This window comes from Taudactylus pleione, unplaced genomic scaffold (assembly GCF_031769625.1).
Source record: "Taudactylus pleione unplaced genomic scaffold, aTauple2 ptg000478l, whole genome shotgun sequence".
In the NCBI taxonomy this organism is placed as follows: domain Eukaryota; kingdom Metazoa; phylum Chordata; class Amphibia; order Anura; family Myobatrachidae; genus Taudactylus; species Taudactylus pleione.
This window is the reverse complement of record NW_028284880.1, coordinates 2900264-2918092: the sequence shown is the minus strand read 5'-3', so window position 1 is coordinate 2918092 and position 17829 is coordinate 2900264. Positions and strand designations below refer to the sequence as shown.

The following is a 17829-nucleotide window of genomic DNA, read 5'->3' as shown; positions in this document are numbered from 1 at the left end:
ATACTAGGGATCGACCTTAGCCGTTCCTTGCCACTCCGTGTCGTAAATGGCATATTGGCAAGTTTACGTTTCTCTTCAGCTGATTTAAATGTCTTTTTCAAGGTCATTTTCCTGAACTTTGCCATTTGGGATTGTATGTGCCCTCTACTATGACATTGGGCATCGGCCTTGGCAGACGACGTTGATGGCATGTTATCGTCTATGTCATGACTAGTGGCAGCAGCTTCAGCACTAGGAGGAAGTGGTTCTTGATCTTTCTCTATTTTATTTTTATCGGAGAAAGTTTGGTCCTCCATTTATGTTATATCGATTTGATATATACGTGCGGCTAAACACAGAAAATAATTTTTTTTTTGGTTTGGACTGGAGTGTACTTTCGGGGGTTACAGCACCCTTAACGGTCAAGCCAGCCGGCCCTTTACTTATGACACAGGCGCACGCTTGGCACTACTTTGTTGATGCACGTGCGGCTACTGCGCACACAATTCACAAACACAGAAAATATATTATTTTTTTAGCACTTGGGGGGAGCACCCCTGATGGACAGAGCACCCCCTGGACAACACTACAGCACCCCTTTAGGACTGGGACACTGCACAGGACTTTGGAGTGGACACAGCCCCTATGGAGAACTGACTGCACAACACAGTCCAGCCAGCCCCTATGGACTTTGAAGTAGTGGACACAGCCCCTATTAACAACAGCAGCACAGCACAACACAGCCAGCCCCTATGGACTTTGAAGTAGTGGACAACAGCAGCACTACACTACACTACACAGCCCTAACTCCCACCCTCCCTCTTCACTGTCCACAGCCGAGTGAGAACATGGCGCCGACACGGGTACCTTATATAGGATCCAAAACCCGCGAGACTCTGAAGGCTTGATGATGACGTTTTGCCTCGATTTCAGATCCGAGTCAGGCGGGAAAAGTCGAGCCTGACTCGGATTGGACTCTGATCGGGGGGGCTCGGGGGGGTTCGGATTTCAGAAATCCGAACCCGCTCACCCCTAATATATATATATATATATATATATATATATATATATATATATCTCTGTGTGTGTGGGTGTGGGTGTGTGTGGGTGTGTATATGTATATATATTAGTGTGTGTGTGTGTATATATAGACAGTTGTCTACATATATAACAATAACAGTATGATTATTAGTACAGTAGCCGCCAGCTGGTTGATTGGGTGATATCTTTGAATTCCAACTGAGGCTACTTGTTTGATGTTGCTATGTTGTTGCTTTGTTCAGGCACTAAGCAGATTAGTCTATGAGAGTCTGGTTAGTTTATTCTACAAAGTGTGTGGTTAGGTGATTAAGGCTACTGGAACCTGCTTTTATAACACAGGCACTGTGTTTTGCTTGGTTACAGTAAGAGACTGTCCTCCACAGAGGGCTTTGCTAAAACATTACGCTTTTCTTCTTTATAATAGCTGGGACTCCACTACAATAGTAGCACTTAAACATTATACTTCTAAAGGCACTGAGTAGCTGGTTCCTGCATTATGTTGGGATAGGTCATGTAGACCCAGGTTAGGGGAGCCTCCTTTACTGTCAGCCATGGAGAGGAGGCTGGCCTAAGCAGTCTATGCACTAAGCCTTGGGCGAAGATAAAGTACCAACCAATCAGCTCCTAGCTGTCACTTTACAGGATGTGGTCCGTATTCAATTAGTTTTACGTAATCGATAATGTTTTGACTGCCGGACTTTTCGTCTACATCGCGTAGTTTAGCCGCGGAAACTTATCGTGCACGTACCCCCGATTCACCCTATTCAATTCCAAAAGACCCGAAAACAGAGACACGCAAAGTCAGGACAGGAGAAAAGTGGTGTCAGAATTGGGGAAATCAGCCTGAACACCCCCCTCCCCCCCCAAAAAAAAAGAGATGCAGAAACGTTGGGGATCAATGTAGTACTGCCTGATGAGCACTAATAAATCTGTTTGGGGTACTTAAGTTCGCACAGTTGCCTCTAATTAGCGTCTTTGCACAAGTGGTGAAGAATGGCATTATGCAGTATTTTTAGAAGAAAATAAGTAGTCCTGGCACATTTGGGGTACTTGAAAATGGGTGCTAGCATATTTAAAAGTCGCTAAAGTGAAGTTTTAAAAAACGCACCTGTAGTAAGCACCTGCAATAAACCAAAAAACACCTCACCCCCAAAAAGTCTATTTCGCTACTTTTTATGTTTGTACCCCCACTTTTTTGCCCCACAAATTCAAAGTACATTTTTGGGGTGTTCCTCACTTTTTATTTTAGGGATTTTTTGATGCAGTTATACTTTGGGGGGGCTGTTCCCAGGGTTCTCAGTGGTTTCCCCACCTTTGCACCCCAAAATAAAAATGTTGCACTTCTTTGCTCCTGCTATTCAGATGCGAATCTGTTTTGCCTATTACATTGCGTTGACTTTCTGCGTACGCAAAAAGCGGAGGGAATTGAATACGGAGATGCAGTAAGTTTCCGCCTGGCGAAAAGTCGCAATCGGCGATACTTTTTCGCGGATCTTGGCTTTTCGCTTCTAATTGCATACGGGCCTGTGTTTGAAAAATGACAGGAGATGATTGGTTGGTACTTTATCTCCATACACTTTCTCTCTCCATAGATATAGACCCCTAAAGTTTCTGTATCAGCCCCTGCCATCCTCAATCTGCCTCCTCCACAGCATAGCTCTGCTCTCTAGGGCAGATACCTCTGCTCTGCCCTGACCAACTGCCACCTATCTGACCACCTGACACTGCTCATGTGACCCGCTCCCGCATCTTCAGCAGCTGCAGAGGCTGCTGGGTGTTGTGGTCTTCCTGCATACCTCCTGAATGTCCCGCTCCCACCATTCAGGGACTGGCCCATTGTCCCACCAGCGGTGGGGAGTTGGGGGGGCAATCTCTCTGGGTGAATAGATGCCATGCACATGTTCATGGCATCTTTACACTGTGAGGGGAGAGCTTGGGGGCAGCCCACCATCTTTGAGAGCGCTAGGCTCGCCCCCTGAGGTAGAGTAAATGGGGGACTGTCACTAGACCACGCCCACTTTGCAGATAGGCCATGCCCCCTTTGTGGGCACAGGGCAAGTCCCGCTTCTACAGTTGAAAATGTTGGGAGGTATGTGCCTGTGTACTGGCATAGGGCAATGCACTGAGTCAGACGAAATACCTCTTACAGCGGGGTATTACATATGCATATCCTGAAAACATGGATTCTTGGGGTGCCTTGAGGGCTAGGTTTGGGAACCACTGGTTTAAACCTTTGGTTGCTCACTGCATTGCTGAGATAAGTGAGTTTAGTAATTACTTAGTCATTGCAAACAGGGGCGCCGAGAGGGGGGGGGATGTGTACAAATTGCCCGGGCTTGCTGGAGGGGCCCGACGGGGGGCTCGGATTCGGTACCACTCCCCCCCCCCCTCCCCCTCTTTCATTACAGCAGCCCACCACATGCTGCTGTGTGCTGGGCTGTCCTGGGAGACTGCTCGCGGCTGCTATGAAGCAGCCACAGCAGTCTCCTATGCCTGTGGAGGGAGCAATCAGGCTGATCGCGCCCCCCACTGGTTATGCCCCCCTCGCCAATGAGCAGGGCCGCTTCGTGACGCCGCAAAACTTTGTTTTCTCTTTGTTTTGTTTTTCTCGAAGGGGGCATGGCCACGCCTCCCGCGATCAGGCCACGCCCCCTTACCCAGCAGGCCTGATTAAAAATATCGATTTGGATGTTTAATTAAAATTTCAAATGTAATAAAAAATAAATAGTTAATTTCAAATCTACAATATTTCTTGCTTAATTATGATTTCCTTGTTGGCACGGAGAGAGGAAGGTTGGCAACTTCTAGCCCAAAGTTGAGTAACTGCATTAGGAAACCTCAGGCGGTTGTAATGTAGAGTAGAAACTATAGGACAACCTTAGTATGCTGACCCCATTTTTCAGACCTGACTTCGTCCATTTTTCAAATAAATTAACTTTTTAAAGATCTTTTTTTTGGATTGGTAACGAGTTTTCCCTGGCAGGGGATTGTGGTGACATTTATTGAATGTAATTGCCAGACACAAGGATTGTTTGAATAAATGACAAGTTACAGACCTGTAATATAGGTAAGAAATAGGTAAAATATAAATGTAACAAGAAATACAGTAGTTCTGTACGGTTTGCATGGTTTTGCAGTGTGAGCAGGAGCATTCGGTGGTCAGAAGGTCCAAAGTCATTTTGCCCTTGTATACGCCACATAGAATGAGTGTAAATGCTATAAGCTTCCTGGGTGTGACCTCTGCTGCATTGCCTCTTCACACTTAATGCGCCATGGTTGGATGATTGGGTTATTCGCACTTAATGTAATATGAATGCAGCTTTTTTTTTATATTGTCTGTGTCTTGAGAGTATTTTGCAGTCTCATTTGGGTGGGGATCCTAAAGAAAGTAATCGCCCTCCCTTCCCCATCCCCAGATCTATGCAGGCTTTCTATACGCAGGTAGTTGCTTTAGAAAACCATCTGATTTTAATTAATGCATTTAGTCTTGTGCATCATTAAATAGCACTCTGGGACTTTGATGACCCTGCCAGCCGTTGATGGAGGCACTCCAGTACATTTTTGCAGGGAGCCTAATTCCCTTTTTAGTGTGTATTTTGCATATTTTTAGCATGTAAAACCTGAGTGAAGTGAACGGACCGATATACTCAGGACAATGGTAATTACAGCAATTTTATTCATGGCTAGTTTTATTGGGACCATTAATTCTACAATGTTATGGGCTTCATAGCATATTCTGTTTTTACGTGTTCTTCATCTAAATTAGGGTCTTTCGGCTGAATATCATTAGTGAGGTTCATTTTGCATGAGAGAAGGATAAAGGTGCATTTTATTTAGCTTTCAAAATATGAAGAGGAAACGGAAACTTCCTAACTGAAACGGAAAACTATTCTGAAAGCAGAGAGAAGACGGTGGTAACTTTCTACACAAGCTAATCGCTGGGCCTGGGACAAAGACTGTCTGCTTAGTAACCCCCCCCCCCCCCCCCCCTGCCCTAATGTCATTTAATTTCACTCAAAATTAAATCAACGGGGGCCATTCTGGTCAATACTTTAACCGAAGACTATAGTTAAAGTCCATCAAAATACCCAGCATTGTCCAGCACATAGTTGTCTGCTATCCTGGAAGGTGCTGGAGTCTCACCATTTTTCGGGCAGTCCCCCTGTACCCCTAGAAGGATGGCTGGATCTACTGCATCACACACATTTCCTAGTGAAGTAGACAGGGTGGGGAGATCATTGCTGGAAATCATGGGTTCTTAGGGAGGGGGCGTGGCAAAAATGCCAGGAATGAAGGGAGAGTCCTGCTCTGTCCCTAAAGTGGTCAGCTGCTGGTCCTCTTTTGGTTTCTCCCGGAGAGGAGAAACCAAGAGTCTGTATGCCACTGTTCCTCTTCTGAGTCCTATTCGCCCCTCCTGTGAGGTTGCATTAGCGCCATCTGGTGACATAAGTGTGAGTTACCAGTACAGTTGAGTCCTTATTCACCGTAGAGTTTTTGCTCAATTTGGCACAAGACGCATGGTGCGACTTATACACCGTGTCACGGATACCTGCTGTAGTTTTGGAATTTCGCAATTTAGGGTCTTCCCTCCGCAGCCGTGCTGGGTACTGAGGGATAAAGTTTGTACTTTATCTCATAGTCAAGACAGTGCAAATTAGCGTGGTGTTGCGTTCTAGGGTGCATGCTTCGGCTCAGCCTCAACGGTCCCAAGTCTCTTGTCAGTCCGTCTTTTTTATGTCAGATTACTGTCCTTTTCACACTGCTATAGTGCACAAATTCCACTAGTGTTTTATAGGGCACGCATGTGCTTTTATTCCATTAACAGCGCAAAACAGATGCAAATTCGGCATAAGAATACTGAGTGACAGGACCATTCCCGTGGAGAACCAAATGGGCTAGTTGTTGAGATTTGAGGGTAGGTGGGAAATGTATTAAACCTAAAGAGGGGAAGTGAAGAAGTTACATGTAGCAGCCAATCCGCTTCTGTCTATCACTTATCAAGTACATTCTATAAAATGATAGATAGTATGTGATTGGCTGCTGTGTGTAATATCTGCACTTGTCCTCTGTGGAAGGTTTGCTACGGGTAAGACCAGTTGCTTTTCTAGAGAGGAGGGGGCCCGTATGCAGTCTCCGACACTGGCCCCCTCCTCTCCGCCCGGCGGCCGGCAGTGCACTGAGCTGTGCGCAGACAGGGCGGGAGTTATAGACTCTGGGCACTAGAGCGTGCCCAGAGTCTATAATGTATGCACAGGTCACCGAGAAAATGGCCGCGGTGGCCATTTTCCCTGTACTGCGCATGCGCAAACAACGGGAAAATGCCCGCCGCAGCCATTTTCCAGTCCTTTTATAGCGCCGGACCCCCGCGCCGACGTGAGACTCCAGAGAGGTAAGTAATATTATGGATGCAGGGTGTGCGATGCGGGGCTCTGCACCCATCTGGGTAAGACTTTGCATGTGAGAATCTTTCTCTCGCCTGTTTTCCTGCATATTGCCACCTAAATTGAGATTTTCATATCGCCTCATTACAGATGTGGCCTTGTACATTTGTAAATTTACTATCGTATTGATCGTTTGCGTTAAGCTTTCTCTTTATACTGCATTTGACTGACAGCATCATTTATTTTGCCCAATCAATATGGCAGTTTCGCTTTATGGCTATTTCTGTGCCTTGTAGCATGCTGCGGGAATGTTGGATATGTGCCTATAGTTCTCCAGCTTAACTCCTAAAGGAAATTGCTGCAATGCCCGACTCTATGGCGTACTCTGCTGGATAATCATTAAAGCTGATACAATGAGACTTTCCATTAATATCCTTCAACATGTTGCATCCACTGAATACAGTAAGGGCCAGTAACTCAAGTTGTCTCCTGTTCTATAGTATAGGCCACTCAAGGGCAGAGCCGTAACTAGACTATTTGGTGCCCTGTGCCAGAGAGAACATTGGTGCCCTCCCCCGATAATTTTGAAATGGGAACATAAGAGCGTGCACCTGAAAAAGGGCCATGCCCTCATGGGGAAGGGCCAGGGAAGAGATAGGGGAGGCCAGGAGATGCTGGGGATAAGAGGAGAAAGCTACAAATGAGAATGATAAACAGGAAAATTGACAGGCCCATACAGCGCCCCCTGCGGTGCCCTGTGCCATGGCACAGGTTGCACCGCCCTAGTTACGGCCCTGCTCTAGGGAGGTGGAGGGGAGGGATGGCTGAAGAGGAAGTTGCATCAGTAAGATTGACTGTGTGGAATGACCTTCATGTGCTGGCTTTTGTTGCCTTTACAATGTAAAAGGAAATTGGACAAAGACAGTATGAAAGAATTGAAACAAAATTGAATACACATCTGTTGCCTTCCCCTGGTTAAAAGAGCAAATGGAATTTACTTTATTGCTGCAGTCTGACTGCAAACATCAGTGTAGATCGCAATGTTACAACAGTTGAAGCTTAAGTGGAGGGTTTTCTGATGCTTTCCACCAATCTGTAGCTTCCGCCTATTGTTGTGATCATTAACTCATACATTTTGAATTGCGAACAAGCATCTGTCTTGTGTGGGTCATGCTTACACACCCCCTTCTAACCTTTAGCCTTTCGCCCTTAGTGCAATAGCAGGGCGACTGAGCGCCCTGATCAGACAAGCCAGGTGCTCGTGACTTGGGCACAGTAAGCACCAGGTAAGCTGCAGAAGAGCAGGAAGGTGGCTGCCAGCAGTGGTGTGCCAGAGTCTACTCTCAACTGCGCCATGATAGAGGAGAGGGGGGGGTCCGCACAGAAGGCCCGATTCAGACCCGCTCGCGAGCGTTGAGCGCTCGCAAGCGGGTCGATGGTGCCCAAGTGCGCATGCGCACGGCGAGCCATCGTTCAGGGCGAGCCATCGTTCAGGTGATTGACAGCACGCCCCCTTTGGTGGGCGTGCCAGGGGCGTGGCTGCCCAGATGGAGGCGTTCCCATGGGAATGCCTACCATCTGGGTCCGGCCCCACTAACATCATTAGTGATGTCAATGGGAGTGCTCTTGGCTCTGATAGAGCCAAAAGCACTCCTGGGCTTGCAGCAGCGAGACCCTACCGCAGGGTCTCGTCGCAAGCCCGATGGTTGCGATGGTCTTGACCATCGTGACCATCATTTTGGCCGCTCGCTATAGCTGTGGTCCAAAAAGGAGCAGGGACGGCCCTGATTCAGAGCGTCCGGCTCTGAATCAGGGCCAGAGACTGCAAAAGGTCCCCTCCTCTTAAATCGCTCCTGGCCGCTGGGCTCGTCTTTTTTCTGCAGCAGAGTGCTGTTGGGGCAGTGACCGTGCCAGTAACTCGGCCTTGCATTCTGGATGGCGTCGTCGATTGCACCACTTGTGATTGGTCGTAAGCTCAAAATGCATCTCAATCTGCATGGGTAGTTTGCATCGGAATTTCTATTGCAGAGATGAATAATAATGATTTATGGGGGAGAAAAGGCGCACCTGGCATTTCCTTTCAGCTTGTCATGAGTTATTGTACAGTATAAATGTTTTGCAGTGAGACCTTAACGTTTGTTTCATTTACACTACAGCTTGTGTTTATAGAATCTATAAGCTGTTAACAGATATGACCCATTTAAAAGCACTTGTTCCAGAATATGATCAATGCTGTTTGTGCTGATACAAACCTCTACGTATAGATCATGTGTTATTGATACGCTAGCAAGATAAACCGGACTCTTTAAACCTGGCAGGGAAGTGCCTGGTTCCTCAGTTCCTGTGGGGACACTGTGCAATTGTCTTGGGCCCACAAATCTTAGAAAATAGGATGGTCAATAGGAGATGTGTCTGCTGTGTTTCCTTAACAAATGAGGCAGCGTGTTAGAATTCAGACTACAATCAATACTTCAAGACTACAGTTGTACAAGTCAGGGATACTGATCTTTCCATTTACAATGTTTAGCCAGCTGAAGCGCCTCTTGTATTGGGGTTTTGTTAAATAGTTTATTTTGGGTGATATAAATTATTGACCAGAAAGCTTACTGTGTTACCTAGACTACCACGGAACACAAAAACGTCCCAATATGCTGGGATAGATAGGACAGTTGGTGCAATGGGCGGGGAGAATGGCTTTTTCATTTTTTTTTATTTTTTTTTTACAACTGCCACTCAGATGATTACATTACTTTTCTAAATTGCACTATATAATGGAGTGCATCTGGTTGTGGTGGATTAAATTGCCACCACCTTCACAAGTTTTCATAAATCTCCTTCATATTAAGGGGCCTAGGTATCAAAGCTTGATGAGAGAGAAAATTGTGAGACCAACCAATCTGCTTCTAACTTTCATTTTATAGGCTGTGTTTGAAAAATGACAGAAGCTGATTGGTTAATACTTTTTCTCTCACAATTTTCTCTCTCATCAAGCTTTGATACATAGGCCCCTTAGAGAGCCAGAGTACTCCCTCTTGGGCCTGATATGGTATTGCACACCCACAGGGAATGCAGCAGAAGCTGTGTGTAGGAAATACACCTACAGCATGCATCTGCGGTACGAGTGCAGGGTCCGTAGAGGCTGCTTTGGATTCACCATCTTAACCATCGATCGTGATGGTCGCTGCCCTCAGCCGGTCTGTGTAAGCTGAAGCTTACTCAGGGGTTTATTTATCAAGCAGTGAAAAACTTAGTGAAGTGGACCGGTTGCCCATGGCAACCATTCAGCAACATTTATCAAGGACAGTCTATAACATAATAGGTAGAAGCTGATTGGCTGCCATGGGCAACTTCTCCACTGGTCCGCTTCACTAGGTTTTCCACTACTTGATAGATAAACCCCTCAGTCTGGCCGTCGAAACCCCTCTGCCTAGTCCAGGATGCCTGCATCTGGTTGCTGCCCCCCAAATGCCGCAGCCTGTCACTCATGCTGTGGTTAAGGGGAATCACGCAGGACCCATTCTGCACTCACACAGACCCAGAACCGTCAGATTTATACATATACTATCGAGCTTGTGTACAAATCCAAATAGGGCCCATTGCGTGGTGTCATGCAGAAAAAAGATGCAGGTGCATACTCTAAGCGCTAAGAATAATGATGGTCAAACATAATTTTGATATACGCCCATATTACTTGTGGCGTTTAAGTGAGGTTCCTAGTACATGTTTGTCTAAAACTGCTTGCTCATCCAGCATGTCTAAGTGGCCCTCATCAGGTGGGTCCCTAACATCCCTAATACTAACACATATATCAATGTATCTAAGACTTACCTGTAATAGTGCCCATTCAGATATGTAGACAGCAGTGTAGGAACATGGTCCTATATAAAAGACCCAGAGGCGTCACCGGTGCTGGTGACACCCGGTGCCCACTCTGGATACCCCCCGCATGCATGCGGGGGCCCAGTTGAAAAGGGTGTGGCCTAAATAAAGGGGCGTGGTCTTGTGGAGGTACCTAATAATTTCACTTCGGGGGCAGCCAAGCATAACTGGAGATGCTGGGCTGCCCCCGGAAACTGGGCAGTCTACACTCCTATGACAGGAGCCAGGTACTGCAGCACACGGCTCCTGTCACTGCAGAGGAGCTGGCATTTTGGTGTCACACCTGGGGGTGGGCCGCACCCTCCTCATGACGCCACTGAAAACACAGAAGGGCAGATGGGAGGGGTGCTAATACCAGGCAGAAGGAATCTCAGCCTTCAAGTGTACAATATATACACAAATGTAGAGGAAATGGGGGGGATCTTGGACTGCACGTTCTAAATTTTAAACTTGCTGCCATGCTGAGACTTGTAGTACCATGCAGTAAAAAAGAAAATGTAGGTACACACTCTAGGCACTGTTCAGGAATGCTATACTGAAGTGCTTAGCAGGGCTCCCACCAGAAATTGTGGGGCCCATTACAGAGAAAATAGGCAGGGCCCCCCCTCATCACATTACTGTCTCCTCTCCCCTCCACCCCCCTAAGTGTGATGCCCCCCTCCTCAGTTTTACACTCCTAGTGTGGCCATCCTCCTCACCATCTGGCTGTCCTATAGGGATCGTTGAGGTGGAATACCCTCATGTTCCGGGATCTATGCGCCTGGCTGTCTCTTCTCCTGCAGTATGCACCTGCAACCACGGAGAAATAAACAGCGCTGCTGATGGCACTTCAGATGTATGGTGCTGGCCGCAAGCCAATCACAGCTCGCGGACCGGCAGCCAATCAGGAGCGGCCACTGCTAAGGCCAGCACTGCGACGTACATCTGAAGTACTGGTGGCAACGCTGTTTCTCACTGGCTGCCGATGCATATCAGATTCTGCACCACTGTAACCCGGGCCCTCGCTCTCTCTGGGCCGGGGACTATGGTCCCGGCAGTCCCTCCCTGATGGCGGCCCAGGTGCTTAGTAATACAGAATGACCTGTTATTCTTGCATAGACTGTTATTGCTGTTCAGCAATGCTATATTGAACTGCTGAAGTGCTTATTCTTACCAAAAACACATGCTGTTTTGTAAAGACGCGCGTAGCTATAGAAAGCTTATGTTGTTTCTTCTGTAATGTTAAATATAACTGCCTGCATCTGTCAGGAATGAGTTGACATTTTACTCGGAGTATGTTAATCTTCTTATGCTGAATTACCTGTTTGTAACGAAGCAAATCTGGATGATTCCCTGACCTTAGATCAGTATGGTTTCCAAAACAGTATTTGGAATTGTTGAAATTGCCGAAACATGAACCTATTTATTTTATTGTTTATAACGTTTTGCTATTCTTAACTGGCTAATATTCTTTCCAAAAACAGCTCAGAAATTGTCACCTTTTTATGATTGAATTGGGTCAAGAACATCTATTTAAAGAGGCCAGGAGGTCTCTCTCATTGGTGGCTGCTGGATTATTATCTTCGGCAGTCACCCAGTGGGAGTTTGACTTTTTTGTTTGTGACCATGTCCGGTTACGCACAGCCTGGTGTGGACGCAAATGATATGACCACACCAGGAAAGTGGTTAATAAGTGCCTAATAGGATGAGGTTCTTTCCAGCAATAATAGCTGGTTTATTTTGCTACAAGCTGGTCTTTCATAGTGTCTGTGGGTGGATCTGACTTTGGCTTGCCTCTCTGATGTAGTGTGACATAAGGAAGAGGTTGGGGAAACTAGCCTTGTGCAAACAACTGCGTCCCCACCTCAAACCTGAATTGTGCACAAGCACATCCACCTGGTCAATCATTCGTGAAACTTGGTTAAGTAAAAGGAGCAGTTTACATTTAAGAGACAATGGGACTGATTTAGAGATGTACGCTGTTCCGATTGTTTACGCAGTTGAGTGATAATCGCCACTCTGTATGCGGCAAAGACCATTACTGTAGTTGCTCCCTGCAACAATTTTCACATAGGGGAATTGACAGTCGGGGGAGGCAACTGCAAAAATGCAGATGTTGCAACCATCTTCAGGGTGGGTCTCGGCGTGTGTCTGCAATCCAGTACACAGAAAACTTGCGGCATCTTTGTATATTCTCACACAGCAGCTGTGTACAACGACACAGCAGTGACGACATAAGGGTAACATCCTTTAATCCATTTTATTCTCAAAAGGAAGGTAACTAGGGATGGCCATCGATGATTCAAAATTAGCGATGGTTTACTTTGACCAATGCTGAATACTTTCAACATCGATGGCAGAGAGCCAGTTGAGTTGGAGAGACTACACCCCGCACCTGTTTTTGATTGGCCCATGGGCCTTTGTTCCCCTCTTCAGTAGTGGCCATCAAGGGGTGCAAACCATCTATGATTCACCCATAGATGTTTTTTGTGCAACAGATGGTAACAATCAATGTACTCCCCTCCCCCCCCCCATGGCCATCCTTAAAAGTAACATATGCTCAGGACAACGCTGCCAAATTTTACATAAAATGATCAGATCAGCTGCTGAAATCATTATATGTAAGGACACTCCTATAGGGCCATATATGCAGTTACACCTACAGATGTGTCCTGCTACATCTTTGCTCCATATGCCATGTAGCACGCCATGCTAGTCATGCCCTGCCATGGGGATGTATCTTGCAGCATGCTGAAGTAAGGCGTAACGTACTGAAGCGCAGGAAAAGCCAGTGTGTGGAATACAACTTTCTGTCCACCAGATGTCACTTTTCCTAAACTGCACAGTGTATATGCGTGAAATAGCTGACGAACATTTTGTAGCGCCATCTGTTGATTGGCTGATGGAACCTGTCTTTCATTACACTATACAGTAGTACTGGACTGTGTTTTGTCATGAATGAACAATAAACATCAGTGTTTGTTTTGTTTTTTTCTTTTAAATCTTCACTACAGGATGAAAAATAAATCCTTTGGTGTTGTGAGTTCTGTCATTTATTTATAAGAATACATATCTGTGTTGGCCAGATGATGCACAACCAGTATTAAATAAAGACACAACAATTCAAGTTTTACGGAACTCAGTACATTGCTCCCAACTTCCCACCACCTGGTATTTCTATGCTACTGTATGCCACCCAGCTGCATTTTTCACTAAGCCACTATTGATATTGTACAATGTCAATAGTGGGCTCTACATGCGGTGGCATTGAATAGAAGCTAATAATGGTGGGGGATGGTGGTGAGCCATATAATGAGCTACGTGGGATTGAATAGTAATGAGTGTTGGTGGGGGGTGGAGGTGAAGGGACTTGGGTGGGCCTAACACAGAGAGGAAGAGGAAAGGAGGGGAGGGGGAAAGTGCAGAATACTGTGTTTTAAAAGTATAGAACCTGAAATGATCTCTTTATGAAAAACTTCCTGAGCGTCGTACAGATGGCCCTGTAATGTGTACAATACAATGTCTACTGTATAGCGGAAATGCCAGGTGGCGGGAAGTTAAGAGCAATGTATTGATTTATGCAGAGTTCCTTAAGAGTATTGAACTTGAACTTGAATTGCTCGGTCTTTATTTCATGCTAGTTGTGTGTTTTCTGGCCAACACAGATATGTATTTTTATTAATGACAGAACTCACACAGTCCTGTAGTGGAGATTTATAAAAAATAAAAAAATACTGATGTCCAAAATGACATTGGGTGCCCCGGGTTCGAGACCCAGGAAGGGACAATCTGTAAGGTGCTCACTTTAACCACTTGCAACACCTGCCAGCTGCATTGAGACCCACACCTGTCGTGTAGGTGATGTTACGTATGCGACTTTACAGCAAGGAATGTGTACAATGTCAATAGCGGCTTATAGTCTAATGAAGCTGGATGTCATAATATGGAGATGAAGGGATGAGGAAAATGCGGAGCAATGCATAAAGTTGAGCAGAGTACTGAACCTGAAATGCTCTGTCTTTATGACCAGGTATCTTTATACCATATAGTGACAGTATACAGTACGGATGGCCCATAATACAGTAAGTACAATATAATGTCTATAGTGGTTTACTGTAGTCTTGATACAAAGTGATCATGAGGAGTGACTGTTTACACTGCCTGAACGTGATTGGCCAGCCTTTCACGGATCACCGTCCACTGCTATAGTATTGTATTCAGTACTGTAGTGTTCATCCGTGGAGCCTTCGCCACCCAGCTGTTAAACTGTGTGCTGCATGGCATGTAGTCTTTCAGTTCATACAGTATGCCTTGCCACGACATAACGCATACTGACATGGCATGGCAGGTAAGCCAGAATGCAGCGCTATGAGCAAAAATGTAGCGGGACACATCTGTGTTTAGTAGAAGTTGTAGGAGGACATGAACAAGCTACTAAATTGTCTACAGACAGAAACCCTGATAAATTACTGACTGACTTTTCTCTTTTACCCAACCAGGTTCTTTCGAAGACTTCTTGACGCCTTATCTGGAGCAGGCGCGACAGATTTGGCAGTGGCTCCTGGGAGCTGCAGTAGTAGGAGGGTTAATTACGGCCGTGATGGCATTGCTGGCGCGCTTGGTGTGTCGGAGGAAAAGACCTATGACAGAAGAGACTCAGCCTCTTCTCATGGAGGCCGAAGATTATCACAGCACGTATCAATCCAATCTATGATGCAAGAAATATTAGTACACTGCTTTTTTAAATGGGACTTCATTTACACAATGTGTGTAAAACTAAACCCCATGTAACAGAAGAACTGAGGTGGTGTAATACTCAAAAAGCAGGATAAATTTTTTGCGCAGTTTTATCCTTCCAATCTTCTTTTTGATTTGATAATCAACATTAGCCCTTTTATTCCAGGTACAGCTTTTCATCTGCTTGAGCAGCGATGGGTTGTGCCTTAAGTATGTAAAGGATGAATATATACTGTCATTGAGTGTAAAATATCCAGTAGCCTATACTGATATATATGACCCATGTGGATTGTCTAAAATGTGAACAAACATTATAACCATTTTTTAAACTGGGAGAAAATTCTTGGTGTCTGTGTGTCCCATACAGTGAGTTCTGCTGAGCTACACTATGTAGACAGAAGTGATTGGACACTGATGGCAAATATATCAAAAAGATTTTATTGAGGTCAGTACTGTGTAGGTCCACCACGTGCAGTGATTACTGCAGATGCCCTTCCTGGCAAACTGTACACAAGTTCTTGGACAGCAGCAAGCGGTATATGTTGCCATTCCACCTTAAGCATTGTGACTCTGAAGAAGATCGAAAGATCGAGTCGGTCTAGGACGCACCCATCGCTCCAATTCGTCCCAGAAGTTCTCAGTGGGGTTAAGATCTGGACTCTGAGCTGGCCAGTCCATCCGGGTTATCGAATTTGCTGTATAACAGTCCAGCGTCACCCTGGAAACATGACAGGTGGCATTGTCGCCCTGATAAAAACATTTGTTTCCGTAGAACTGCCACAATGTAGGGAGCACAGCGTTATCGAGAACATCTATCTAATTCTCCGTTAATGTGACCATGCATTACAGCTAGTGGACCCATGCAAAACCAGCTGAAACTGGTGTCCAATCACTTTTGTCTACTTAGTGTGTAAATGGAGGATGGGTCCTGGGGGTTGAAATTACCTTTCAATTATTTTTTAAAGAATGGCCACTGTTTAAAAAAAAAAATTGAGAAGTTAAAATTTGACCTTGGCAACTGATTTTAAGCCTCCCCTAACCCCCATGGAGGTGACTATTTTATAGACTGAACCAAAATTGATTAGAATGCTGCTTGTCCATTTTTTAGAAACTAGATATATTAGTCATCACAAATTCACTGCTGGACACGAGCCCCCTCCTCTCTAAAGACGTCCCTGCTATGCTGCACTACTACAGTTTTAATGGCTTGTAATTCCCAACCTAAATATCTGAAAGTGCTATCCTATATTTCAGAAAAGTTGTCTAATTCAGCTAATTTCAATATGTTATTATAATTAGTCATAAATGCCCACATCCCTATATTAATTATTTCCCAAACCTATCCCTACCCGGTGTCCAGCAGATTTATTTAGAAGTGGCCTGTATTTTTCCAATGTTACCTGGATCTCTCTTTTTATCACTTCACTCCTCTTGTCATAGGACAGTAATAGGATTACTTGGGCAGGGCTAGTTATTTAAAATTCCAGGATCAGATTAGCAATAAAACCTATTTCTACTGAATTGGGAGGTAATCATTTATAGACATTTTGGCCACAAATATAGTATATACCAGCCGGCAACATGAAGGGAACATCATAATAATGTTGGGTGTTTTTATGCTTTTTACTAATGAGAATATTTAATCTATTTCTTATATGATTTTAAATAACTTTTTTTTTTCTTCTGATAGAACCTATATATTTTTCAAAATCTCAAGCGCTGACCAACTCTTTTTATTTTTAATTGCCTATTTTAGGAGGATGACTACCTCCGGTCACAGCTGCTGTGGCTTTGATTAGGTAGCACCCAGTGGATCTATTCTCTTTGTAGCATAATAAAGAACCATAGTGGTTAAGATAAACCCCAGATGACATGTTTCTTCTGTTATGTCATCTGCCACTGGTAATGTTCCATTCATTATACTAGTTGAATTATAGCAATCTCTTACCTGTCTATCACTGTCCTCGTTACCACCCTTTTTACACTCTTCTATGCCATGGTGATTACATATAATAATTTCACAAAAGGCTTCAGTACATTTCCAAGAGGCCTCGTAATATTAGCATAGGGCATACTAGAAATTCCTTGGTCATTAGACAATTCCTCAGCATATGGTCTGTCTGCTTCTTCTATTTTGTTAAAGAAATACCTTGTTTTAATACATAACTTACTGTCTCTCAGATACCTACAGATACATTGTGCACCTGTCTGTGGACTCTTCTTTCTTTATTAACATAGTGTCTTCTTCCCCTCCCTTATCATCAATCTTTGCCATCAGGGGTGTATCTAGGGGTCCGAGCACCCCTGGCAAACCAAGGGACTGGCACCCCTCTCCAATGACTGCTTTTACTGGAAAAAAAACTAACACACACTGGGGGTAGTTTAATTCACACACCTATAGAAATAGGGAGAATATTTTTTTTTATTTCTCCTTTTATTTATATATATATATATATATATATATAATCTTTTATAGAACTTACTCTATTGCAACCCACTATTTAGGAATTTATTTCTGCAAAAAAAAAACACAGGAAAAGATTGAAAATATTGCATCAAATTGCATTATGGGTAAAGTAATTTACATATATTCAAATAGGGATGTCTATGCCGCATTACGCTTTTTAACAACTTCACTTCATAATTCACTAGGATGACAGCCCACATAAGAATAAAGACTGCCCATAAGGATCATAACTTATTCCACAACCTACAAGAATCACTGCAAATTTCTCAAGCTGAAAAACGATAAATTTACTGTACTTACACTGGGGGTAGTTCAATCTACACGCCTGTAGAAATAGGGAGACGAGATATATAATTTTTTTTTCTT

At 44.6% G+C, this 17829-nt stretch overlaps 1 protein-coding gene across 1 annotated transcript in view; it reads left to right on the top strand.

Annotated features, from left to right (window-relative positions):
• The window catches only part of TYR (tyrosinase), a 47237-nt gene extending 29988 nt beyond the window's left edge, over positions 1-17249 (top strand). Inside the window, exon 5 of the mRNA XM_088449032.1 lies at positions 14759-17249. Within this exon, the coding sequence (XP_088305158.1) occupies positions 14759-14973 (215 nt within the window). The 3' untranslated portion in view covers positions 14974-17249. The remainder of the gene's footprint in view (positions 1-14758) is intronic.
• The last annotated feature ends 580 nt before the right edge of the window (positions 17250-17829 follow it).